Source organism: Hippocampus bargibanti, linkage group LG03 (genome assembly GCF_051943395.1).
Source record: "Hippocampus bargibanti isolate YZ-2025 linkage group LG03, ASM5194339v1, whole genome shotgun sequence".
Classification (NCBI taxonomy): Eukaryota; Metazoa; Chordata; class Actinopteri; order Syngnathiformes; family Syngnathidae; genus Hippocampus; species Hippocampus bargibanti.
The window spans coordinates 12774435-12802354 of record NC_142736.1 but is presented as its reverse complement, the minus strand read 5'-3'; the positions used below and the strand labels follow the sequence as shown (position 1 = coordinate 12802354).

Genomic DNA, 27920 nt, shown 5'->3' with positions numbered 1-27920 from the left:
GCATCCCTGGTCTCAACCAATCAGCAGCTTGTACCTGAACTATTTCCATTTGCAGTGCCTGATGCACTGGCACACCTTGTCCCTAGTTCAAGCATCGAGAGTGTGCATTTGCATTCATTTTTTTGGTGCACTAAGTACAATGAGTTTCCGAAAGGTCCAAATGCAGTCATGCACCATTGGATTATATTTTCAAAGGCCACAGAGAGCATGTTCCCCTAAAAATCCCATTCCCTCATTGCGGTTGCGGTTGGAAATACGATCCGAGTGCGCTGCATTGCTCAGAAAACAAAGATGACGAAGAAGAAAAAGCTACGAGAGTCACAGCAGTGAACATTTGGGCTTGCACAGCAATACAACACTTTCAAAAGCGCATTTATCAACCAGGATTGTATAATTGGCACGAAGGCAACATAAGATTTTAGTTAAGGTAAGACCTTTTAAGACGCAACGTAATACATTGAGTTAGGTCAGGATTGAGAAAGAGAGAGAGAGAGAGAGAGAGAGAGAGAGAGAGAGAGAGAGAGAGAGAGAGAGAGAGAGAGAGAGAGAGAGAGGGACAGAGAGTGACAGGGAAGGAGGGAGACAGAGAAAAAGACAGAGATAGAGAGAGATGTGTAAAGATTTAACAGAAGCATAATGTCCCTCCCATGAATGGTGAACCTCTACATTGTGGATTTGTGCCTATTGTAGGTCATCTTTGGAACTCAATCCCCCGAGAAATGAGGGATCACTGTTCATTGATCTGTTATGTGTGTCAAATACACAAACAAATTGGGATCACATGCACAGAAAACAATATGGGAGCTCAACAACATTTAAGTGACCAACAGAAAATCTAAATATTAGATTTTTTAGAGTATTTTGTTCAGTCAGAGAATGAGTCTTGTTTGTATGAAGCTTACATAGAAGCCTTAAAGGACAACCGACACCATTTTTTGTTTCCTAACTGACATCAGAAAAACGTTTTATTTCATCTAAGATACCCCAAACACACAGGCTGATATTTTTAGTCAAATGCAAAACACCAATAAAAATGACTTAAAGTGTCTAAAAATTACTTAAAATTGAAACCGGAAGTGGCCAGTTTCAGAAAGTCACGCCCCCTTGTTCGTGACGTCACGACAGGACGTCTTGCCTTGCTCTAAAATCAAAACAATGGCTTCAAATTCAGAGAAGATGCTTTCTTGTTACTCATCCAATTATGAATATGATTCAAATAGTTCTGAAGTTTATTCCGTGTCATTTTGAGGCATCTGGACTGAAATGTAGCGTCCCAGAAAATGCACAAGATGGCGCTCAAGCTCCATTGGAAATGGGCTGATTTGTCTGCTGGGAATTTGTGTCAGCTCGTAGCAAACAGTAGTCTTGTAGTAGTTTTCCTTCTAATTTCCAGCCCATTTACCGTGACCTCACGGTAGGTATCGTGACCAACTCAAAAACACGACTTCCTGAATATTCTGCGCAATTCTTAAAACGTAAAATATGGCTATATGCAGTGTTTGAAATAATGTCTGCCTAGAGGCCCGGGGCGTACAACTTTTACGGCGGGCGTACAACTTTCAAAACGTCTCGGCCCGTGTGCTCGAACACTTCAAGTAAAAAAAAAAAAAAAAAGATTATTTTCAAATCAAACGTTTGTTTTATTCAATAAAGCAAAAGCTACAAGCAAACCGCTACAAGCCACATTAACTCTGCTTTCTAAGCGCCTTTCAAAACTCTCAAGTACACTTTACAGTCACGCTATAGTCCGAAGCACATAACAGGCTTCTTCTGATTGGCTGCCATACCGAGTATGCAAATTGCCAAATGAACGTTCTTTTGGCAATTTGCACGTTTGGCAATTTGCATACGCGGCACGGTAGCCAATCAGAAGCCTTTTTCGTGCTTCGGACTATACCGTGACTGTAAAGTGTTCTTGAGAGTTTTGAAAGGCGCTTAGAAAGAGGAGTCCACCTGGCTTTTAGCAGACAACGCAACACAAACATTGCGCACCATGACGACAAATGACATCTGGAGCAAGATATTCAGCAAGGGATATTTACCATAAATTAAGCAATCGAGCATTTGTGGGAGGTACTTCCTTAATTAAAAAAAATCCTTTATACTTCGCAACAATGTTTTTTTTTGGCGATTATTCGTCTTATTGTGTTTCAAGTTGTGAAAAATGTGGCAGGCAACTTTATGGCCGGCAGGCAACTTTTCAGAGTTTTCTGCCTGGGTGTCCGCTAACTTTTTGTCATGAGTTTCAGACACTGCTATATGCTGTGGAATCTTTGTGAAATACACTCAGTAGAAGTCATTTGAAGTGATTTTACAAATTATGGACACAACTTGTCCGCAGGCGTCGGTTGTCCTTTAACTATCCAGTCGATTTGGCAAAAAATACTTTTTTACTTCAGTTGCCGAGTACGGTCCACCAACTTGTTTGAAGATGTTAACTATGAATAATAAATTAGCACTTGGAATCATTCCTGATATGCATACAAATACACATGCAGTGATCCCATAATGAAATCAGTGAGGAACCCAGATCAGTCACGGTTAATATTAGTTGTTTTGAAAAATAAATAGAGAACTTAACTCATTCACTGCCATTCCCGAATTTATTCGGAATTAAAAAGCGCAACGTGGAGCGCCATTCCCAAATTTGTTCGGGTTTAGGTTTTTCTTGTGAAGGGTGCTGATCAAGCGCCGGCTGGTCAGACCTCCCTCCCACGAGGGGGCAGCATTTGCCTTTTGTACAGCCACCCCATTTCAAGCTCAGATAACTCCAGACCCATATAACCTAGGAATTAATTATTTTGTTCTGATGGAAGAAGAGAGTCTAAGGTTTCTCACGCTCATTGAATGTTTATGTAGTACTAAAACTCAATATTCTGTGGGTCTTGCAATTTGAGTGAAAATGACAAAAACCCTGGCACTGAAAAGGACACATTTTTGCACATCGTTTGGAAATGAATGAGTTAAATAAAATGCAAAATCACTGACTGAAAATAAAACCAATGTACAAATGAAGACATGTCAGAAATCTGTGTCTCTTCTAAAGCTGCGATGAGCTATGAACATAAACGATAGTTGGTCAGAGGCTGCCGATGTTTGGGAAGCTTTTGAGTTTCTCTGGGAAGTCGTCTTTGTAGAGTACCGGGTCGGCCCGGTGCTCCACCACCTTCAGAGGCATGGTGCCAAAAACCGATGCAAATTTGTTGATGCACTCCGATCTAGCGAGGAAAAAAATGGGGTTTGAGTGTGGATGTTGAAGGAAACAATTCAAAGCGTGAAAAACTCAAAGATGAACTTGATCTGAAAAGAGTTTTAACAGAAATCGTCAGAGAAATATTAATTTAATATATTTAATACCCTGGTTGCAGTTTGCAATAGTGCAGAACTACACTGCACCATCACAAGTGTCACGTTTCGGTTTGCGACCAACGGGTGGCGCTGTAGGGCCCCACCTGCAGCTGCACAGGAGTTGGTCGTTTTAATAAGTGGCAGTTAAAAGGACTCCCGGCACAACCATTCAGTGTCGGGTCATTGTTTGTTTCACCGTGTCAGGTTTGTGTAGTCTTTTCATGGTTTTTTTTTACTACTTTGGACTTTTTTGTTCTGATGACTGTTGTTTGAGATTTATTTTTTTTTTGTTTGTCAAATACACCCTGCTCCTCCCTCCTGCATGCTTTTTTGAGGTCCACCACCACCATTACTTTGCAAATCGTGACAATGAGAGCAGTTTCTAGTATCTACTTCATGCACGGATGCCTCATTATAATGTTACATGGTCCATCTATTTCTTTCCTCATTTTGGACCCAGGTGAATAAAGTTTATTGCAGGCGGCTGGGCACACTCTGGACAGGTTCATCACCAATCACCATGAACAAAGAAATAAACAACTTATTATACTGTGGAAAACTTAAAAGTCTTCAATTAACCCAACATGCATGCACAGCAATAAAGCCATTTTCTCAACAGATCTTCCGCAGTAGCGTCATTATTGGAGGCTGACTTTTTTGGGGGAATCATAGGGGATTCCCATTGGATGAGCATAAACTACCCTTTAACAGAGATTTCATAGGGAGTACAAGGGAAGTAAACAAATAAGTTAAAAATAATTGAAAAGTAATTTCACACAATTCATACGTTCAAAAGAAAGAAGTAAAGCAAGAGAGTGGCTCCATGCAGAGGAATGGGAGGACAACAAACTATTCAATATGAATAGTTTATTATTACTATACTATAACAGCTTCTTCCCCCAAGCCATTAACTCTTTGAACTCTTTCAACAGTAGCCAAAATGGAACTGTATAGTGCCACTTAGCAGTTTTTTTGACAACGATACTAGTGCAGCGTGTTCTACCGGAAACAAATTCCTTGTGTGTCCTACATACTTGGCAATAAAGATGATTCTGATTCTGATTCTATATACTTACTATACTATATTACTTACTATAATATATAGTTTACTCTTTACTATTCAAATGAAAATGGTGTTGTTTTTTCCCTTCCTTTCATTTTCAAGCCCCCCCCCCCAAAAAAAAAAAAAAAAAAAAAAAAAAAAAAAAAGAAAAACAACGATTAAAAACGTCACTCATCATTAGCTACACTTCAGTGAGCTGTGGCTGTTTGGTGTCTTCCAAAAGTATTGTTATTGTTATTATTATTATTGTCAAGGTTTTATGGAATGTGATGACATTTGTTATTTTATGATAAATGAAAATGACATGAGCACAATTCTGTGCATTGATAAGCATAATTATTTGGCAATCACAGTGCCTGCCTTTCCAGCAGCTCATGTATTTTGTTTTTCTACTTTCATTCCTTTCATCACTTTGCTGCTGTGAAATGTAAATTTCTCCACTGTGAGACTAATAAAGGCAAATCCAATCCAATCCAATCCAATCCAATCCAATCCAATCACGCTTCACTCGGTACAGTTGCCGTTTTTTTTTTGTCGCTGCTGCCATGGCCTATCAAAAACTAGCAGCAGTCAAGGTGAGGCACAAGTCGTCAGCTTTCAGCTAACATTGGACTTGCCGGCTAGCTTCCAGAGATACGACTGTGCTATCAGAATCACCAGTCGGCGGATGTGATGTGTTGATAAAAAAATAAAAAATAAAAAAAATCGCAATCGTATTGTTGCTTATTTTTAACCTGGTTGGGCAATGTGACCCATGATTTTTCAGGACTTTTGTGAAACAAAATAGACAATCCATTAGGCAGCTTCTAAAGTTAGTATTTCATCTAAATAAAATGTACAACACACTTTAATACAGTTTCTTGGCAATGATAAGCCACAGTGAGGTGACAAACACTATTTTTTTGCTAAATGAAGCCCCTCAATTCACTTCAACATGGCTCCTGTGCCAGAAAATGTCACCCAAGTAACACTAAGATTGCTCAACCCTGAGCAGAAAAAAAACATCAAATCCGTTTTTCCGCAAATAAGTATTGGTTACAAAAAATATTAAAAAGCTAATAAGTGAATTATCTTCTGCATATCTGGAATTTTACGGGGGGCATTATGCTCTGAGTTGTATCCACATAAAAACCTGGGTCAAGGTCCAATATTGTAGGTTCTGATAACAGTGACCCATCAGGAGTCTACAATTGAACTAATAAACATAGAATTCTGCGTCGCCTAATTGCATTACCTCTCCACCATGTGTGTCTGATCCAAGGAAAGCCCATCGATGGCGGTGCACTCAGGACACTTGAACTTCTTTCTTGGGGTCACCTAAACAAAATCATACCCCCAAATGTCAAGTCGAGTTTCAAGCTAATAAACGGCCCTGCCTGTTGAAATCAGCCTGCCACTTCTAACAGGATTGCACGTGCAGTGTGGAGAACGTCGCCTGTGAGGAATGATGATGTATGACGTGGCTGCATCCAATCGTCGACCGGTGGATGTGTGCATTTGTCGGAGTAAAGTCAGTGAAGTGAAAGACTTTTCCGAAAGAACTGTGTGAGATATGGTGCGACAGGGAGAAAGCAAAAGGGTGTGGGCAGATTGTGATTTGGTGGCAGCATGTGAGTGTTTCCGTAAGCTTCAAGGGGGAGTGTAAAAGGCCCCCACCGACCGACCCTGATAGAGGAGGTTAAGGGAGGACTTGGGCCGAAACCTGGATAAGGGTTGCAGTGAAGTGTCAGGGTGACAACTGATAGGACCCAGAGATGTTGGTCTGCTCCGTCTGTCTTCACTTCCACCCCCGGTTCTACAAAGTACGAGCCCCCAAACCAACCAATGACATGAATGTACCTTTATGGGGGCTTTGCCGGTAATGTTGGCCACTAGAAAGTTCATGGCAATATCTTCACAGTTCATGTGCGCATCGACCCAGTTCTTGATGTCTCCAGGCATCTTGTACGTGTATAAGTAGTTGAAGTACTGCAACAAAAAGACTCATATGAAAATGTTGATTAAGAAGAATAAAGCAGTCAATGTAGGAGGGGCCGCTGAGGTAGAATTGACTTCGAACCTCAGCGTGTGTGTGAGCTGACAGGAGGTGTGATAACCTTGCCCAGCCTGTAACGTTCCGTTCATCCATCAATGTAATCTTGCTGTCCAATCTTAATAGTTCACCACACAGCGGTCTACAGGAAACTGCTCCACCACTCAAACCAAATGTCATCTGATCTTCATTTATAATGAAAAACATCCTTCTCAAAACACACTATATCTGAATTATTATCATTATTATCATCATCATTGTCATTATTTTCATTATTATTATTATTATTATTAAGGAGCGTCAGCGCAGTGCGCTGATGCGTATGTGGAACTATCGCAGCTTGGAATTGAAGCAGATTTAAGTGGGACAGGAGATGTGAGACAATCTCTTTTCATCAACGGATGCTACAGCTTTGTGTTTGCTTTCAATGTTTCGCTTGTAGCAGACGTGCACATTCCACCATGATGTCCCCGATCCACTGGGGAAAAGGACGTTTTGATCCTATTCTCTTTCATCTAGAACTGCTTCATACAACAAAAAGGGTGCAGACAGTGCTGAATGGCTGTCTGTGTCTTTTGTGTTGTGCCGCATTATTTGTTAGTTTGGTTTTTTTTGTTGCTATTTTGACTTCAAGATGGGGCCGCTAGAATGGATGCCTTTACAGCAGGTCCTATATTTTGTTTTTCCTCTACTTCCTTTCATCACTTTGCTCCTGTGAAATGTAAATGGCTCCACTGTTCGACTAACAAAGGTTAATCCACTTCAATTATTACTATTATTAGTAGTAGTATTAAATCATGATGCTAAAACAAAAGCTTGACCTGCTCAGAAGGAAATCATTGTAAAACATAAAACTGCTGGGTAGGTCACCTTATGGTAGAAAGCAGCGCCCGTTAGAACCATGGATACTTCATTGGTCCACTCCGATTCGTACTTCCACTTTCCCATTTCATGGTCCCACAGGTGCAGTCGCCCTGGGTAACCCACAAGTCTGTCAGGGAACTCCCTCCATACCTGTAGAGGGTGTCAGGATAGGAAAGTCAAAAGATAGAAGTGTTAAAAGTTATTCGGGAATTGAAAAGCATGCCGTGGAGCGCCATTCCCAAATTTGTTCGGGTTTTGTTTTTTTCTTGCGGAAGGGTGCCAATAAAGCGCTGGTCAGACCTGTGGCAATGTTTTCCCCTCCCATGAAGGGGCGGCATTTGCCTTTTGTACAGACGCCCCCATTTAAAGCTCAGAATCCTCCAGACCCATATAAGCTAGGAATTAACTCTTTTTGCTGATGAAAGAAGAGAGTCCAAGGTTTCTTATGCTGCATTGAATGTTTCTGTAGTCCTAAAACTCAACATTATGTGCGTCCTGGAATTTGAGTGAAAAATGACAAAAACCCTGGCACTGGAGTGGACACATTTTTGCACATCATCTGGCAGTGAATGAGTTAAATATATTGTTCTACGCAGTTGCTTGAAAAGGTTTTGCACAATCATGACACCAAATGTGTCAATTTGATGAGCATTCCATAACTTTCTCGTTCATTTTTGCCATCCTGTACCAGCTTTATGGAATGTATTGTTTGAAAATTAAATATCATGTCTTTCTATATAATGTAATTAAATAATGGTAGAAGAAAAAAAACATCACAACTTCATTGGAATGGAGTTTGCGTTTTTCCCAAATTGTAATTACTTTGGGCGTCTGGTATAAACTGTCTGCATTTTGTTGGCATTGAGACAAGCCCAAGTCAACATGAACCAAAACACCAAGTCACAAAAAATATTTCTCAATTCTCGCCAAGGGGCAGGCGCTCACCTCGTGGCTGTCAGCCTCCTGCACACAATAAATGGACCGGTTGAAATGAAGTGTGGCTTACAGCCGTAATATTCCTTTGAAAATGCCTGATCTTGTCTGACCTTGGAAAAGGCCATCAGAGGTTGACGGCTTCAAATCCGTGGCCGGCTTTTGAGTACCCCAGCCTTAGAAGTTAAGTGGACCACAACAAAGAACAATTCAAAGCTATTTGTGTTTGTAGTTTTGCCAGCACTCTGCCATCTTGTTTCTCCAACATGTCTAGACAATCATTTTTTTTGTCGCTTTTTTAAAAAACTATCTTGTACTGTACTGATTATAGAGACAATGGTATAAATAAACATTATACACATTTAAACAAATCAAGGTCTACTGTTCCGAACTTTATTGTGGAAAGCACAACAAAATTGTACTGCTTAGTTGAAAACATTGGACCCTGGTTCGGAAAGGGAAACAAAAAGGGCAAGGGCACGGAAAACTGGTAAGGGAGGGTGAATTAAAGTGTGGCAAGCAACATTCAGAAGAATAGATTCATAATTATCAAAAATATTCAACTTGAAACCCATTGCCCGTGAGTGTCAACTATTCGACTGTGCTGCTTCTAATTCTGTGTAATTCTCCTTAAACTGGCTACAGTTCTTTAAAATTGCTTCTAAGTGCAGTCAGGTGACAGCAGGGGCATTTGTAGGCTCACTCATCAAACGTGAGCAACATGCAGTCAAAACCTTCTTATGGGACACTAATCTTCAAAAAAAACTTTAAGGCTTGTGATCACAGGGGAATGATTCCAGAATCTGACGAGAGTGGCAGAAGGAATGGGGGAATTAATCTTTTGGTGCAGGTTGTTTCAAACTTGCTCACCTCATAGCCAAACTGCAGTTCATCAGATGTCAACATGATGATGTCATCATCGATGGCCAGCACAGCTTCCGTCTCGATCTCATCGTAGGGGAAAAAGCGATTACTCAGCTTGTTCTCTTTGGTGCGCACAACTTTGAGAGGCACACCAACCTTCGGCCAAAGAGATTCTGACAAGAATCAAAGCGAGTGAATAATTTGGTAACAAAATTAAACTATTTTTTTTTTCTAGAGACAATAGACTGTCTGTTAATACAGAGATGACCCAAACTTCAGAGGTTTACGGCACTTGTGGCCCATCCTCGGCCCTCGACATTTACACGCAACACTGAACAAACTTTGACGTGAAAAAAAAAAAAAAAAAAGATGATCTTCGTTGGGGTTTACCACGCAGAGCCGTGAGACGCCAAAGTGTAAATAGCGGGTTTTTATTTTTATACAGGTTTTAGTTTAATAGTTATTATTTTAATATATTGTTTTGTACTGATTTATTTTCTGCTTGTTATTTTAAAATAGACTTAAAAGACAACCGACACCATTTTTTTGTTTCCTAACTGACATCAGAAAAACGTTTTATAGCATCTAAAATACCCAAAACACGCAAGCTGATATCTTTAGTCAAATGAAAAACACCAATAAAAATGACTTAAAGTGTCCAAAACGTACTTCAAAATGAAACCGGAAATGGCCAGTTTCAGTTCGTGACGTCACGCCAAGACGCGTTGCCTTGCTCGAGAATCAAAACAATGGCTACAGATTCGGAGATTCGGATTCGGAGAAGATGCTTTCTTGTTACTCATTCAGTTATGAATATGATTCAAATAGTTCTGAAGAGGAAAGCATAAATGCTTGCAATCGATTAAAGAAGTTATTCCGTGTCATTTTGAGGCATCTGGACTGAAATGTATCGTCCCAGAAAATGCACAAGATAGCGCTCAACCTCCGTTGGATCTGGGCTGATTTGTCTGCTGGGAATTTGTGTCAGCTGGTATCAAATAGTAGTCTTGGTGCAACACACAACGATTCACCATCGGGTTATTTATGTGTTTTCCTTCTAATTTCGCCATCGACACGGATCAACACGAAGTTTTCAGACCAAACAAAGTACCCAAAAATGCATTGTGTGTCGCTTTCTCAGTCAGTGACAATACCTAACGTGACTTCACTGTAGGTATCGTCACCAACTCAAAAACAAGACTTCCTGAATATTCAGCGCGAGTCTTAAAACGTAAAATATAGCTATATGCGGTGGAACCTTTGTAAAATACGTTCAGTAGAAGTCATTTGAAGTGATTTTACAAATTATGGACACAACTTGTCCGGGCGTGGGTTGTCCTTTAAAGCTGAGGTTTAATCATTGGATTGGATTTGCCTTTATTAGTCTAGCAGTGGAGAAATTTAAATTTCACAGCAGCAAAGTGATGAAAGGAATGAAAGATTGAATACATGCATTAAAAAATCCATTAGACATGATTTATTGTGTTAATTGGCATTAGCAGACGGCGAAAAGTGGTCTGCTGCAGCCAAACAATGTCAGATGACATGTCAAAAAACTATCGGAGAGATATTCAGGTATGCTCGGAAACAATTTTTCTCTTTGTGCCCAACTGAGACAGCAGGAAAATTGCGGGCTAAGAAAACGTTGAACCAAAATGTACATGTTCTATAAGTAGGGAAGAAGTATGTTTAAAAAAAATAACCAAAAATATTACCAGGTCATAGCCTTTGTTGTCAATATACATTTGACCTAAATAATAAAAATGATAATCGTGGAACAAGAGGCCTATTTATTTTACAAAAAATACTGGAGGTTAAAAAAGTAACAGGTCAACGTTAAGTAATTACGACCCTCGAGCCATTCAACTTCCAATGCACTTGACTTAGACCTGAAAGTTTGACCTCTCAATGGCCTCTCGTTAATTCTAATGGGTCACGCCACTCCAGCCAGGCGCCGCTGACGCCTCTGATGAAAAGGAAACATACGGCCACGCGAAAGCACTTCAAAGTCCCGCCACTACTTCATTATATTCACCAACTTAGGTGCCAGAGTGAGATCGGTTAACAGTGGTTTATTATTTGCATTGCTACTTTAACAAACAAAAATCATTCAAGGTACAAGAAAACATACACTTTCTGCAATGTGCCAAAAGGCAATAAACTGTCTGTTGCAGGTCGAGATCACATGGGTCAAAGTCATGGCCCGTGGGCCAAATCTGGCCCACCACCTCATGTTATTTGGAAAGCAAATGCAACTTGTGGAATTCCATGATGCTTGCTAAAGTCTGAACCAAAATTTCAAATTGTCCCATGTAAACCACAATAGCAGTCATTATTTTTTACTTGAAAATTGAATACTTGTTCTTCATTAATTTGTTATGCGCTCTATATGTAACATGTGGAGGGGATTAAATATTGGAATGGCTTCTCCATAACGGCTTCTTCATAACGGCCCCCAAAAGGAAACGATAACTACAATGTGGCCCGCGGGAAAAAATGAGTTTGACACCCTTGGCCTAGATGTTCTAAAATGTTACATTAGGTGTCCACATAAAACTGCCTATTCACACATGTTTTACTGTAGCGTAACAACACGGTGTTGGGGGAGCTTGCCATGTGGATGCCTGAATGAGCAGACTCACCCTCAGGAGGACTCTTGTTCTGGTTATTCCACACCACCAGCAACTTTGCCAAGCTAGGAACTTTGGAAATTTCTGTGATGACTCGGAAAAGACTGTCAACTCGATCGTAGGTCAGCACCACTGCCGTGAACCCAGGCGCTCTTGGTGGAATAAGTGGCAAGAAGAGGGGACTGTTCACACTGGACCACTTCTACACGACAGAAGACAAAGACATAATCAAGCGACATAATTTTACACGTTTATACGTATTTGGCAGGACTATGTTCTTCAGTTTATCAGGTGGAGGTTTTCCTTTGACGTACAGAGCTTTAAGACTCCCCTCACAAAATGGTGACGTCAAGTGCAATAGTTTTCAAATGATGTATTTTATGAGCATGCAACAATCAAGCAGTGTGTCTCAAGACAACTAATTGACTGGGCAAAGCATGTTGACCCAGTCCATCACAGAAACCTGACAGAAGCAAAAGCTGACGACAAGAAGAGGAGATGTGAAATTGCAACGAGGCAGACTGGCTCCTCTCAAGTATCAACGGACCTCGTAGAGCTCGAACGATGGGTTCCAGAACCACATGACATGGAATTCAAGAAACGTGAGGAGGTCGAAACATGGAATGCAAGTGACTGCCTGACTATCTTCAACGTTGTACTCTTCTTTCATTGCTCACCATTAAAATGACCCATAAAAAGAGGTACTTTCATTGAACCCGTCCGGAGTACCAAAAACAAACCATTATCAAACATTTTTTTGACATTGAAAGAAACAGTACAAATGAACTTAAGTAATACTCAACAGGTTGGCCTTAATGGAACATAAGTAAGCGTCATTCCTGTTACGGTGACAGAAAAAGTGAAAACATGGGCCATTCCAGTTGCAATGGAAAGCTGTTGAAAAAGGGCCATATATTGGTGGCATTTCTAAAGTCCATGTAAAGCGTGACTGTACGATAATGTGGCACCTTTCACAACATCGGCTCAAAGTCAGCTACAGCTTCTTTTACAACATCCGTTACTAATGCACCAGTAAAAATTTCCTTTACTGGCAAGTGGAAATTTCCTTGTGATGGTTCACACATTGTCAAACAAGTAGATTAGGAAACCATTAAAATAACACACAGAACACGCATATTCTAATAGGGAAACCACTTAAATCATTTGTCAAACTACATCAATTGGATTTAAAGACAACTGTAGATAAATAACTTCTGACAGATCAAAGAGCTCAATTGCCTTTCATTCATTAGACATTTTTGACTTTTGGAAATTGATCTTCGCATTCCACAAAATGCACTTACTTATTATTTATAAATTAACAATGTCTGCAACGCGTTTTAAGAAGGAGATGAGGATGTCAGGATGTGATAAGAAGCAACATGCTGTTTTTTGCATGAACATAATAGACCGACACCACTTTTTTATTTCCTGCTGAAAAAAACGTATAGCATCTAAAATACCCAAAACACGCAGGATGATATTTTTTTGTCAAATGCAAAACACCAATAAAAATGACAAAGTGTCCAAAAAGTATTTGAAATTGAAACCGGAAGTGGCCAGTTTCAGGAGGTCCCGCCCCCTTGTTCGTGGTGTAACGCCTAGATGTCTTGCCTTGCTCGAGAATCAAAACAACACATTTTGAGGCATCTGGAGAGAAATGAAGCACCCACAAGATGGAGACAAAGCTCCGTGCAAATGGGCTGATTTTTTTCCTGGGAATTTTTGTCAGCGAATATCAAATAGTTGTTTGGTGCAACACACAACAATTCACCATCACATTATTTATGTGTTTTCTTTGTCATTTCGCAATCAACACGAAGTTTTCAGATCAAACAAAGTACCACAAAATGCATTGAGGTGATGAAAGGACTGCTACAGTGTGTCCTTTCTCGGTCAGGGGCGTTCCTTCCGTGACGTGACGTCAGGACTCATCACCAACTCAAAAACACAGACTTCCGGAATATTCAGCGCGAGTCTTAAAACGTAAAATATAGCTATATGCGGTGGAATCTTTGTAAAATACACTCAGTAGAAGTCATTTGAAGGTTGTCCTTGAAGATTCGGACAAAAATATTTTAAACATGTGGTGCAGTGTCAATAACTATTAAGACAGTGTATGTTTTTCTCCAATTGTTTTTGTTGCCTTTGGCATTTGTATACAAGTCAGTACAGGGCAGATTCATTTTTAAAACCTCAATGTGAAGTATCAAGAGAAAAAGCAACATGTGCACTCCTTACTTTTAAGATGCTTATCGATGCGGAAAAGTCTCAATTTACTCCGTGGCTTAATTGATAGCCAAAACACAGTTGTATAGACGAAAACATCTTAAGGGCTGAGAGGCCTCAACCTTAAAAGTAAACCCTTTACTCATAAGTCCTAAACAAAAAGCAGCCTGTCCTCCATTCTGAAACCCCAGTATAACAGCACCAGCAATTCTGGAAAATGTGCTTTCAATTACCAGCCTAAAAGACTACATGAGGTGAGGGGTTCGGAGTGGGGGGAGTTCTCTAACTGATTTATTTTGTGTTGTGTTGAAGTTCTTCTTGACGTTCATTCACCGAGAAGATCCTTAAAAACACTTAACCTTGCCCCAATTCATCTCTCAATCAGACAAAAACCTGAATGAAGAGGAAAACAAAGGGCAAATGCCATGTAAAGGCAGAGTACTTCTCCATTGAACAAATAATAATTACATACAACCGATCGCATACACTTGCCAGGCGTGGTTCAAAGCACTCACAGACAAACAGAGACACTCTTACAATCACCCCTACGCACTGATTTAAGACAAGAGAGCTGCATAGCGGCTCCAAAGATGTGGCTGCATTGCCAAGCTGGACGCAGCCACAAACTTTCACAACCACATGAATGGTACACAGTAACACCCATCGTGTCATTCGGATCGGCTTAGACGTGCAATAACTTTTTCTCTCATAGCAATCAATGGAGAAATCCGCCTCATTTAAGACTACTGCTGAACCGGTTTGGTGAATATCCAACAAAGCTTGTGTGGAGCTCCATAAAACATGGCATATGCACAGTGTATTCGCTGTTATGCAGTCTGAATCAATGAGCTCTCATGATGTAAATGAGATATTGATATTGAAAAGTAAGGAGTGCAGTTGCTTTTTCTCATGAATAAATGAATCTGCCCTTTACTGACTTGTATACAAATGCCAAAGTCAACTAAAAGAATTGGGGGAAAAAACATACACTGTCTTAATAGTTATCGACACTAAGCAGCACAAAGCAGGTCAGATAACTATATTACTTCTGTTGCATTGATAATCTGTTTTTTTTGTTTGTTTGTTTCCAATTGTTTTAATTTTGTAGACCCCCCTTTCGCGATCGGGTGCATTATATTGTACTTTTTTTGTATATGTCAGAAATTAAAAAAATACATAAACGGTGGTCATACATTTAAATACAATAATGAAATTCTGTGAGAGCATCATGCATATTTCAGTTGATATAAAATAAATGTTAAAAGCTATTTTATTTTTAACAGTGTAATTTTGATTGTTCCTTGAGTTCTACAAAGGAAGAATCCACAAATCATTTCTTATCTGCAGCAATGTACTTTTTAAAAATGTTTGTTTTGAGATAGAAAAAAAACTTATGGAAAGCACTTTAAAATGGGTGGAAAGCACTTTAAAATGGGTGGATAGGAAAAAAAAGTCTCAAAGCATTTTGAGCGTTTTGAACTTTGATCAAAATGGTTTGTTTCACTTCTTGATATGTCTGATTTAGTCCAAAAATGAACTTAGAAATTCACCTGCTGCTGCCCTAAATTGTAAACAAATATATATTTTGGAGTTTCTGTCAATCGAAGTGGACAAGCCCTCCAACATTTTTTTTTTTGGGGGGGGAGGGGGGTGCTTGAACAATAATTTTTCTTTTGCTAATTGTTTAAATGTTCTATTTCAACAAAGTTAGCTAATTGTTGAAGCACATTATTATTAAGATCGACTACATAAAAACTGTTTTATTGGATGAATGTTCTGTTTGATCAATTTCGGACTCATGTTTAAGTTGGATATTTCCTGATCAAAATGGTATGAATGCTTTCACAGCATTGTGAAACTGAAAGAGTTCAAATTTAATCTTTTGCCATTTTTGTGGTCTAAATATCAGAGAAGCAATGTTTTTATTTAAAAACAAAACAAAATTACAATTAAAAAAACAATGGCACAAAATGTCCCTGGATCCACGAAGGCTTAAAGACTTCAAGTCACGTTCAAAGAGAACTTAGACCACCAAAAACAAACGGAAGATAAACATGGCACAATAGTGACACGGGCAACAAGTTAAATTCTCTAAACTGATGAAAAGACAAGCCAAAAAATGGTCGGTGCGGGTGCCAAAAGGCCTACGGCAACATTAAAGTCATTGCAGAATATTTGGCAAGCACTAGTTGTTTACCACATGTGGCAATGATCTCTATTCTCCATTCTACAAATATAAAAATCAAAGCTCTGCATTTTTTTCTCAAACCAGAGACACCCGTTCAAAAGTGTGTGTTATGGTGAAATGAGTTTGAACTAAGATTCATTCACTGCATATTACAACAAAGTTGACCATATGCAAAAAAGACGCATAGAGACACTAGTGTGGTATTGGGGCAATTTTTCTGAAACCGAGTGAGTCACAACTCACAATGGAGTAATTTAGTCTCCAAAGTCTTCAAACAACAGTGGTGGGGCACGAAAACATTAAGTATCTGTAAGAAACCTGAAAAGACATTTAGGCTTTCGGCATGACCACAACCTAAAAGCATCCCGCCAAATTGCCAAAGACTGGCATCTTGGAATGGAAAAAAATATAATCAGTGACACAAGGGGGGCCGATCGCATGAAATGCTCCATCAATTCACAGATTTGGAGCGTCTTTGCACACAGTGCAAAGTCGAGATGTGCTTTTCTGATAAACCGTTATGTATTTAATTGAATTGTATGTATTGTTCCACAATCAGCGTGGAAAATATGTCTGTCTCGTAACGTAACGGTCAAGACTAAACAGTTACATACCACAATAGTTGGATTGTTCCACTGCTCGTATGTTTGTGCAGCATATGGGTAGATGCGGTCATTAATGATCTGCAGCGTCGTCAGGCCGATGGCCTTCATGGAGCTGAAATAGGCTTCCCAGAACCAGCGTGCCTACAAACAAATGAAACAGATGGCTTCAACTTTTACCATATTTAAAACAAACAAAACAAAAAAAACAGACATTTTCTCATGACATATGACAACAAACTGGAATTCCAATTAAAAAACTATAGATTTTTTCTTTATTCTTGATAAATCAAAGTCAAAGTCAAAGTCAGCTTTATTGTCAAATATGCATGACATACAGCACAGATGAAATTACTGTCCTCTCGGACCCAGCATGCAAGGCACTTATAATTACTTAACAAACATAAACATGAAAACGCCAGTTTGCGGGGAGAGGGGAGCCGCTGCGTGTTCACGCGCCGCCATCTTGGGGGAAAAAATTTTTTTTGAAAAAATAACAAATATGACAACATAATGCATAGACATGTTATCAAAGTGTCAAAAGAGAAGAACATTTTAAATTAATAAAACAATAAATAAACATAAATAATCTCTCTCACTGGGCCTTCTGATTGGTTATGGTACAGTATTTTGAAAATCAATATTCTCTGAGCAAAGAAGGTGCGGAGTAAATACGTACATTCATTTACATGTTTAAATGTAATCTTTTTTTTCTTTCAGTTTTTTATTGGTAAAAGACAATTCTTTGCATGGTATTTTGTAGTTGAATGAAGAAAAAAATATCTAGCTTCAGGGTTTTGAATGTTTTATTCCATCAATTAAATTTCTAAATGTTTATTTATTCCTTTTTTACAAAAAAAAACCATCAAATTCTTCTGCATCACAATGAATAAGCGGTCTATCTCTCGCGCATCCATAATGTGCATCGCCACACTGCACAAATGAATGAATCCTACTTCAACGAAGTATTGCTGACGCGACTGAGAATAACTACACTGACCACACCATTCTCAAGGGTTTCATGGAGAGGGTCGCTGGATGAGCAAACCAGAGCCCTCACCGAGATTCTATGGGATTCCAAAAAGAATGGAAACTCTATTGTGACAAAATGGCTTGATTTTATTATGGAACCAGATTACACATCTTAATCCAGTTTGCATTAAATTGGTATTACTTCACAGATAACATCTGAAGAATGATCTTCAAGTACGGTACTATGGTGAAAGTTACATCTCTGTGATGGCAAAAAAAAGTCAAAATACATACTACATACAAATGTAATCGCTGCTATGCTAGGCAAATACTGTATATTATTTGTATTACAGTAAAGTCTCGTCATATCGATATCGGATATATCGATAGTCCCGGTTATATCGATACTATTTCTATGCACGCACGAAGAAAATTACATGCAAACAGGGTCGGATATATCGATAGTCCCGGTTATATCGATATTTTTTCGGACTCCCTTGAATATCGATATAACGAGACTTTACTGTATTTACTCTTGGGTAAACAGTGACGTAAACAGTGACTTTTGAATGCTTTACAATGACAATACATGTTCTTTATAGGAATTAGTTGGCGCCTTTATAGGCACCAACTAAGCACAGCATTCGCCATGGGGCCAAAAAAGCACCAAGGTTTTTGTTGGAGGGGAAGGGGTAGACGAGTAACGCAATTGTTAATGTCCAAATAACCGAACACAAAAAAGTAACCTTTCCCAATGTCATTACAATGGAGTGCTCCTCATAAAAAGGATGAAATAAGGCGTCCAACATAAAGCTTCTCTCAGAATATTTAGTTTTGTCAACAATAGAAAACAACAGAGCGACATTATATCATGTTGTGTTACAAGTCAAAGAATAAAAAGTATAAGATAAAAAAAATGGTGCAGAGGAATTTTTAAAAAACTGTACATGATGTTTTCGCTACCAGTCTTCTACACTAATCTAATTAGTGTAAATGGTTGAACTAAAAGCATTTTGTACACTTGCCCCTTTATGAATTTGAGCGAAGTTTAGGTGCATTGCCAAATTAAAAATGGAAACACGCTTCAGACGACAAAAATACTCTGTTGTACTCTATGTATGAATGTCTATGCTGAAATAATAATTGGTGTTTTCAATGGGGTAGTTCCAGTCTCTATGTTGTCTAATCGTTTGCTTCAGTTTATCTTTTTTTTCCCCCGGATCTCTTTCTAAATTAAATGAAGACGTGTTTGACCAGGGATCGGTGACCCAAACTGTCAAGTTTGCACCCACCCAATGGTGTCTATATTTTGGACTTGACTTCATTAACAAGGAACTTTTCATGACGCTGCAAACAATTGAAACAAAGTATTCAGATAGTTTTCACAAACCGTCCAACCCCCAATTATGCAATTTAGCTGTACATAAACAGTCACAATCACACATTTTAATGGCTCCAAACAAGTGTCTGTATCTCGAGCTAAACTGTAAGTTTGGTTGCACATTAAATGCAACTTTTATTTTGAAAGAGTGTTGAGGAAAATCCAAAAAGACATTCCTAATCTCCTGGGAAATCTCAACACTTCATCAATCAGAAGGTGATGAAGGTGAGGAGGAGGATGTAAGTAAACTTTGCTGGCCTGTGGGACTGACCCACAGCCCTCCCGCTCCCCCAGTCCTGCACACATTTTTATGAGGTGGACTGAAGAGGACCCTTTTTCTTCCCGTTTCAAATGCAACATTTAACAACCCATGTCCAACTCTAAACCTATATTCTTTTTAATCTTTTAAACATTGAACAATAGACAAATCATCACTAAAAAGTAAAGGATCAGTGAAGAAGCCCAATTAAAAAAATGTTAATTTTTGAAAGCAGTCCCATGACTTTCAGTACAAAAACACATCTCAAATATATGTGCAAATTGTTCATAAAGACCGTGACCCTAGCAAATATGAAGCGGATCGGAAAATGAATGAATGTTAATAAAGAATTAATGCAAGAGAAAACAACAGAGTTCAAGAAACCACTTTTACCATTTAAATCATTACAGAAGAGGTCAAAGTCATGAGTACAAAGAGTTGGGAGTACAGAAGTCTTTGTTTAAGTCTACGTGTCACGTATGTGACAAATGGCTGCATCCATAGAGATCTGCGAGCCACAGAGTGAGCCGTGGCGAGAACCAGGCAATCATTAGTGATTTGGACTTAATCACAAACAGCAGCCAAAACACATGTCAGCTGCTTACTGTGAATAATGTTGTGCTACACATCAATTAACACTTCACTTTTACCTGTGCTCTCACACATCAATGCAAATATTCTCATTTCATTCCAAGTAAACATGAAAATGCTATCGACTTTTTGATTTTATACATCCAACTATTATCGCGCCATTTACCCTCATGCAAAGAAACAAATAAGTTAGGGTTCTATTTTTATTAATAATCATTTTAATGAATGATGAAAACATTGATTAATCTGATTTAAAAAATAATTTCCACACCTTAATTGAAAAGGGGATGTTGTTCAACATGACACTGCAGAGTGTGTGCAACCTTTAATTATGATTCAATTAATGGTTTGCGAAAAAAAAGTCTGAAAATAGGACATGTTGATCATTGTTTTTCCAAAGTACAGTAAAATTCCAGATTATCATTAGTAAATATTTAAAGGACAACCGACGTCACTTTTTCAGAAAAGCGTTTTATAGCACCTAAAATACCCAAAACACGCAGTATGATATTTTTATTCAAATGCAAAACCAATAAAAATGACTTAAAGTGTCCAAAATCTGCAAAAAATTGAGCTGTGGGCATTTTCAGAAAGTCCCGCCCCCAGTTCGTGACGTCACGCAAAGACGTCTTGCATTGCTGGAGAATCAAAACAATGGCTTCAGATTCGGAGAATATGCTTTCTTGTTACACATCCAGTTATGAATATGATTCAAATAGTTCTGAAGAGGAAAGCATACATGTTTGCAATCGATTAAAGAATTTATTCCGTGCCATTTTGAGGCAACATTGGGGGGGGAAATGTCTCACCCAAAAAGAGGCACAAAATGGCCACCGAGCTGTTGTGAGGAATGAATCAGCCCGTCTCCACAGGCTGATAAATTCCTTCCATGGAGCTTTGACGCCCTCTTCTGGCTCTTTCTGGTGCAACATGAGGTTTTCAGACCAAACAAGCATTGACGTGATGGAAGGACTGCTACAATGTGTCCTTTTTTTCGGTCAGGGGCGTTCCTTCAGTGACGTCACGTACGGGACTTGTCACCAACTCAAAAACAAGACTTCCGGAATATTCAGCACGAGTCTTAAAACATAAAATATAGCTATATGCGGTGGAATCTTTGTAAAATACGCTCAGAAGTCATTTGAAGCCATTTTACAAATTATGGACACAATTTGTCCGGAAATGTCGGTTGTCCTTTAATGCTGATTTTAGAAATTGGACACATTAAAAAAACTTCACTTTGGCTGAGACTCATCCCAATATCACAATCCACATCGAAAGAACAATTACTTTGGTATCCGGTATATGAATGGAATAAAAACAATGTAAATGGTCAAAATATACCTTAAACAAGCCCAAATATTATAATGACACTGAGAAAGTTACATTTTGGTTATCAAAACCAGTGCAGCGCTATTAGAATAAAAAAAAACTATGATGGAATTCCAACATCGCTTGGAAAAATAGGTGACAGCTTCAAACAAAAGTCTTGTGAGCCCCCTGTTGGTAAAACTGATCCATTGCAACCAAAACAACACAAAATGTAATGTAACATCAATTTCTTTGCATTGGTGAAGGAATTTTGACATCGAGGTCGTTTGCCACATTTATATTAAATCTGATGTCAAACTTAAGAGACGTTTCAGATGGTAGTTGCTATGCAAGTGAGCACAGATGTTTGCAGTTATGCAGTTAAATAGAATTGGTTGCTTTTAAGCCTGTGATTGGTGGTACGTAGTTTACCCGGGTTTATTCTCAGTTAGCCTGAACTTTGAATGGTGTAATTTTGTTTCATATCTGGTAGAGACGTTATTTGAAACCATAGATTAAAAAGGAGTACTGGTATTTAAATGAGTAATTGGTAACTGATTCAAGTTGACAGAAGGAATTAAAGAGCGGCAAATCTCTCAAAAAGTGTTACTAACATCAGTTAGAATGTCTGCTTTGCCATTAACACAACGTAAGGTAGTCTTTTTCCTTCTTAAATAACTTCAAACAAGTGGCAATAAATACAATTGTGTGACAGTCACCATTGGGCAATCTCGATACTAAAAGTATCTTTGTTGAACCAGGCAGGCCACAAGTACGTCATACTCCCTATTTGGCTACAATATTTGTAATTATAATTGAACCACTACCTGTCTCTGCATCTCCTCCACTTGTCTGTGCGGAATACTCTTCAAGATGGTATACATCTCTGAAAGCCTCTCTTCTGGGATAACCACCGATGCCCTGTGCCAGATAACCAACACAGCACAAGTGAGGAAATACTTTTTCTGTCATGCTTCATGAACACTGGTCTGACCTTTTCCAGTCAAGAACTTCAGAAAAAGGAAGAATGTAGGAGTCAGCAAGGATGACGGGGACACAACCGGCTTGGAGCACATCACTAAGAGCAGCTTGACCCAAACGTGCACCTCTCAGCACAACACAAAAGGAGGATTCCTGCAGAGGAATTGGAAAAGCATTTGAATGTACTTCACTGACACCTTCATAACCTTTAGCTTTTGCATGCAGTGCTTACCTGCAGGATTTGTGGATAGTCATACACTTGCCCCTTATAACAGCGCTTTCGAACAGAGACAGCACCGTGGGAGAGATTGCTACACTTATCCAAAAGAAGCAGAGCTTCACCATTTTCTTCCTTCAGGCGTTCAAGTTCAGCCTTGTACTCGCGGTGAATGGCTGTTTGAGATGACAGGATAAAGTAGCGGCGAGGTCTGGAAAATTGAGATTGAAAATGATTGAGCACAAATACTTGAATTCTGACAAAATATCTTAACATCATACAATTGACCCACATTGGATCTGGATTCAAACTTCACCTCATGTCAAGGTTTATTCAGTAAAATGTCACAGATGTTTAAGCCATATGCCCGTGTTCTCATACTGTAGTGTTGGTGTACAGGCTTATGCATTACTTTCTTTTATAACTCAAACACGTTTACATTTTTAGACTTTCCTCTCTTTGCACATTGCTGTCCAGCCTTATTGCAGCAATTATTCCATCCAATTATCTGCTTGACAGTTATCTTTGAAACACACCGAACCGCTACGTAAACTAGACTAAGATAACCATACTAAAGGCACAATGGCATACGGTTGCAATGAGCTCACCCAGGCTGTCTCTCGGACAGCTCAACATCAGCAGAGAGGGGGCTGTAAACTGGGATGCTGACATCGTAACCTTGTCTGTACGTCCATGTGGAGAAGCCGCCTCCAGCCAGGAGCGCTCTGGAACAAAGACAAATTACTCAACAAAGGTTTTAATAGAACCGGCAGCTGAAAGGTTGACATTTGCGTTCCAATTCCCTTATACAGTGGATGATCAAGTGATGAAGTATTTTTTGAGGGATTCCGTTTAACTCAAAAGGCAAAAAACGCTGAAATTCTTCCACACCTGGTTCGAATAAAGTTTCATGCCAAATAAACTCTGGATGAGCTCAGGAAATTCCTTACATCTGAAGATATTGCTCATCAGCTCACACTAAACCACCAACCATCACTTTAATGTGGAGGATATCTATTTGTAGCTATTAGTAAATAGATACTTCGCCTTCTGGAAATCATATTTAAACACGTGTGTTATGCTTCGAGTATGTGGTCCAGCCAAAAGCCTTGGGTCCACACAATCCATCATTTTTTGGGTGCTGTACCTCCTACTATCAAGTCCATTATATGATCTCTTTTATTAAACACAATATCTTGATAGTATACTATTTGAGGACACTAATTTAATTATGCTGCAGCTACTGACAAGCATTTGGCTGGGTAGTGCTTTCTCCTGTCTCAGGCAAATGTTAAAGTAAATGTTTACACATTTATTATTTCCATTTTGTCAGCTCCCATCCAAGTTCTGCTGACAAAATTTACTGTAAAACTAAGAGATTGTTCATGATGAAGCTACCTGTCTCTGGGCACATCCAAAGCAGTGTTGTAGTCTGGTGGACCTCCTGGCAACATGTTAAAAAGCAGATGATTCATACCTTTGTTCCACCTTCAAAAAGAAACAAAACAAAAATACATTCATCCATGGAGTTACAAATGACCAGTATAAAAACAATTCTAATTAATTGATTGAGCAAATAATCAAACACGAAATGCTTGTGTGACTGTGGCTATCTGGACCTGCCTTCCATTGAAAATGCCAATATAGAACATACAGACAGCATAGACTGTTGAGCTACTTAAATTGTACATCAAGGAAGAATGCGTAAAAATTCCACCTACAGCATCCTCATTTCCCAAAATGCTTATTAAGAGGAAAACATGTCCTGTCCCAGGTTCATTGGAATGTATTGTTCACAAACATTGGATTGTGCATCCAATGTTTCAAAAATTCAAATATTGTTTCAAAAATTATCCCATTCCTTAAAATGTTCATATTTAGGCTGGGAGTATAATCATAATGTTATTTATTTTGTATTTTGAGATGTTTTACTCATGTTTTGTACTGTAATAAAGGTTGCAACGGATTTAATATTGTTTTAAGAAATATTATTACTTTTGTATTCATATTGTCCTAGTGCATATGGTACCACCGTATTTCTCAGAAATGACGCGGAATAACATTGTTTTTTTTCTTCATAACTAGTTTAATTACATCCTAATGAGTCCATTATTTCAATTACATGATAATTGGAAAAAAAAATAATCCAGGAAAAAATGGGTTAACTGAAAAATGAGTAAATACTGTACACTTCCCCCCCCCAAAAAAAAAAAAATATCAACATTTATTAGTTTGAACATACTGAAATAAATTTCAGTTTTATTGAACTGTATGTGAGTAGAAATATATTTGCAAATGATTGACTTTGATTTATTTAAATATTAACCAATGTCCCACTCTATATCCCAAATCCATTGGAACTGGGGTTTGGATACTTAAGTTTCAAGCACGTCTTTTATCATTCATTTTTATTTGCTCCTATTACCTACCTAATCATCAAGTTAACTCAGGGTTTTATTTGCCCATGTTTACCAGTGACTGTTACTACAAAGGACATGATTGTTTTTTTCCACTTGCCGAGATAATTTCACCATCCAATAAAGAACAGGTGATGGTTAAATCACTCTCTCTCTGTCTTTCTCTTCAAGGCCTTGTTGCTCTGCACCAATCAAATAAGGCACCGCAGTCTGCCATGACTCTCATGAAACTACGGTCAGGATGATCCAAGAAGCTCATTGACATCAACCTCCTCATCCTGGCAGTTATCATAGTATATGCTTGTCATTATTATTATTTTAAATGATTGATATTCATTTATGTTTTCATAACCCCCATTTCTCTGCATCTGTATGATACAGAGACAAAACTCTTTTATATTATTAAAATTTTATAGACAGCATGTTGTCACCATTGTGCTAAATTTCTTGCTCAGTAAAATATTATAGTTGAGCTGTGTACACAAAAACCTGCTTGCACTGTAATAATGTGAATGAATGTATTGCCAGAGTTATAGACACTTACTCTTTCCTAATGACTCTGCATGTACTGTTTATGTATTAAATGTCTATTTTTTGGGGGATAGTTTGCTGTATTAACAGTGATTCCAACGACCAGAGATAAATTGCTTCAGTGTTTTCACATAATTTGTGTATTAAAGATAATTATTACTCAAGTTTATGTATTATTATTATTATTATTTTAAGAATTCAACTGCTCGTGAGACATTTACCTAGGTAGCATTGCCAGAGCCTGAGCAGTTTCTTTGATTCGCAGGGAGTTCTGATTCAGAACATCAGTTGATGGGACAAAAAGACAAGCCCTGTTGACGTCATCAGTGTAAAAGTCGCTGTCCGAAATGGCGCTGAGAAGGTCATTATATTCACGCGAAAGTCCAGTGCTGCTGATAGGAACCCCAAGTTCATCAACAAATCTCTGCAGAGGGTAGATGTAAACCTAAACAAAGAAATGAATCTCTTGAACACACACACCGATGCATATGAATGTCGTGTGGAATTGATGTACAGGAGTTTTATTACCTTGATTCGGTTTTTCGGGTTGTAGCCACACCTATACACATCAAAACAGGTGTGCATGCGACAGCTAAGGTCTCCCCTTTCAGGAATGGGACTAGAGACTTCGAGGTGTATCAGGGGAGCATCGTGAACACTGCGTTTGGCTACGGTCCAATCAGCGGTGGACTCAATAGAGTGAGGCCAGAACTGAAACATTCCAGTGGCGATAAGGCCAAGCAACACCACTGAAAAGAGTGTGATGTAGTATATACGATGCTTGGTTTTCATCCGTGGTATAAGAGCAGGACCCCGGGAGCTGTATTTACCAGAGGCGTACATGTCTACCTCGAGCCTGCCTACCTGGCCTCTGTAATGACACAGTGACATATTCAATGTTAAATGATTCACATAAAAGCAGTATTACAGTACTTTAAAATGTGTTCCCTATTTCCTCCCATTCCACACACAACTTTACAAACATTAAATCGATTACAGTCGCATGTAAGGTTTGGAATCTGAGGATTTCCATACTGTCTGATAAATTTCTCCCTCTCAACAGTTTTCAACGTTTTTCTAGTGAAAGGTTTGTTTCCAGGACTACACTATCCCTCCAATCCACTTTTCAATCCACAATTCATTGAAAATATATCATGAATGTTACATTAAAATAGATTTTGGAGTTTGGAAATTCAATTATTGTAATTATTTTGATATTTTGCATCCATAAAGTGTGAACCCCGGGAAAGATGCCAAATTTTCTGTTTGTTTGTCTACCTGTAATTGCGCAACACAGGAAGCCAGTTTTCAACTCCTTCGGTTACGCAATCTGACAAAAATGAGACACTGCTCTTTTGTTAATTATGTCGAAGTCGTTATTCGAAACGTAAACACGTACATTCACACATACAAGCATGCATGTATGTACGTTACTAGGAAACGTTTTGCAGGTTGAGTGGCAATTTCCCTACTACTATCTAGCGGATACACGCATCGCCAAATGCTTATACTGTGCACAATAAAACGCTCCCGTTTGTATTTTATTTAACCTTCTACATAATCGGGCTACAAAAAGAACATCCAATTGATTCTCATGGCGCTTTCACTTTTATTTTAGACATTATACATCTGACTGCTAACCTACTATACATAGGTAGCTCCATTATCTAACGAAATACATCTTAAAGAAAGGTTACCAACAATTGAAATATATTAGTGCTGACCATTTAAGGGTCGACCATTGCATTGCTGCGTGTTTTACTTACAAAGATGTTTACGAGATCCAACTTTGACAGTTCGGCGTTAATTCATGATAGCGTGCTAATTTAGCAAAACACTACGACTGGTGGCGACCGCCATACCCGGAAGTTATTCTTCCTTGTCTGTGCATCACGGATTGTAATTCAGAGGTTTGCTCCCTCTAGTGGATAGACTCTCAAAATTGCACCCAATACTGTACATTGTATCGATGAAAAGGTTTCTTCAGCAGTCATCTGTACTTCTTTGAAGGTGTCGGACGTTTCGCTTCTTATCCAAATCGATTGACCACTCCTGTACGACTGAGAGCTTACACAGACTGTACATTGTACACATTAAAATTACAGTACTGTATTGTGCATTTGATTTTAATAATTGATGGAGAATAATAATTTATCATGTTTAAAAGTGCCGTGCTTTGCTGACCAACTAAACAATGGGCCTACAGTCAAAGCGCAGATGGCCACAGTAAATCTGAGTGAAACGGGCGCGGCAAGGTGAACTGTCGTCTCCATCAGGATTCGAGAGGGTCCGGCCTTGCACAGAATTTGGGGCTTGAGATACTCCTTTTCCACCGAAGTTATTTACGGCTTAAACATCCTGCACAAGCGCCAGATTACAAATTTATCAGTTCTTGGAAAAGACAACCAATTAAAATGTCTTATGTTTTACTGCTTGCAGCTGTTGGTGCTCAGAACGCCCAGAGGCGTGGCATTATAATCAAGAAAACTGTGTTTTACTAATATATC

At 38.8% G+C, this 27920-nt stretch overlaps 1 protein-coding gene across 1 annotated transcript; it reads right to left on the bottom strand.

Annotated features, from left to right (window-relative positions):
- Window positions 1–474: 474 nt before the first annotated feature.
- On the bottom strand, window positions 475–27286 carry ext2 (exostosin glycosyltransferase 2). Its single transcript, XM_088992025.1, has 15 exons — window positions 27180–27286; window positions 25942–26284; window positions 25635–25858; window positions 23864–23953; window positions 23074–23190; window positions 22481–22676; window positions 22262–22401; window positions 22095–22188; window positions 16766–16897; window positions 11747–11936; window positions 9111–9277; window positions 7314–7457; window positions 6251–6379; window positions 5646–5728; window positions 475–3218 (listed from the first exon to the last, which is right to left on the bottom strand). Exons 2-15 carry the CDS (start codon window positions 26254–26256, stop codon window positions 3080–3082), a joined length of 2160 nt encoding a protein of 719 aa, XP_088848151.1. The 5' UTR covers window positions 26257–26284; window positions 27180–27286; the 3' UTR covers window positions 475–3079.
- Between the last annotated feature and the right edge of the window lie 634 nt (window positions 27287–27920).

Bases quoted from the DNA above. Each gene is read 5' to 3' on its own strand.
- ext2 (XM_088992025.1), bottom strand. From the start codon at position 26,256: ATGTACGCCTCTGGTAAATACAGCTCCCGGGGTCCTGCTCTTATACCA. The intron at 9,278-11,746 runs GTGAGTCTGCTC...GATTCTTGTCAG, and splicing joins GAACAAGAGTCCTCCTGAGG to AATCTCTTTGGCCGAAGGTT. The intron at 3,219-5,645 runs GTAATGCAATTA...TTTCCTCGCTAG, and splicing joins CAGACACACATGGTGGAGAG to ATCGGAGTGCATCAACAAAT.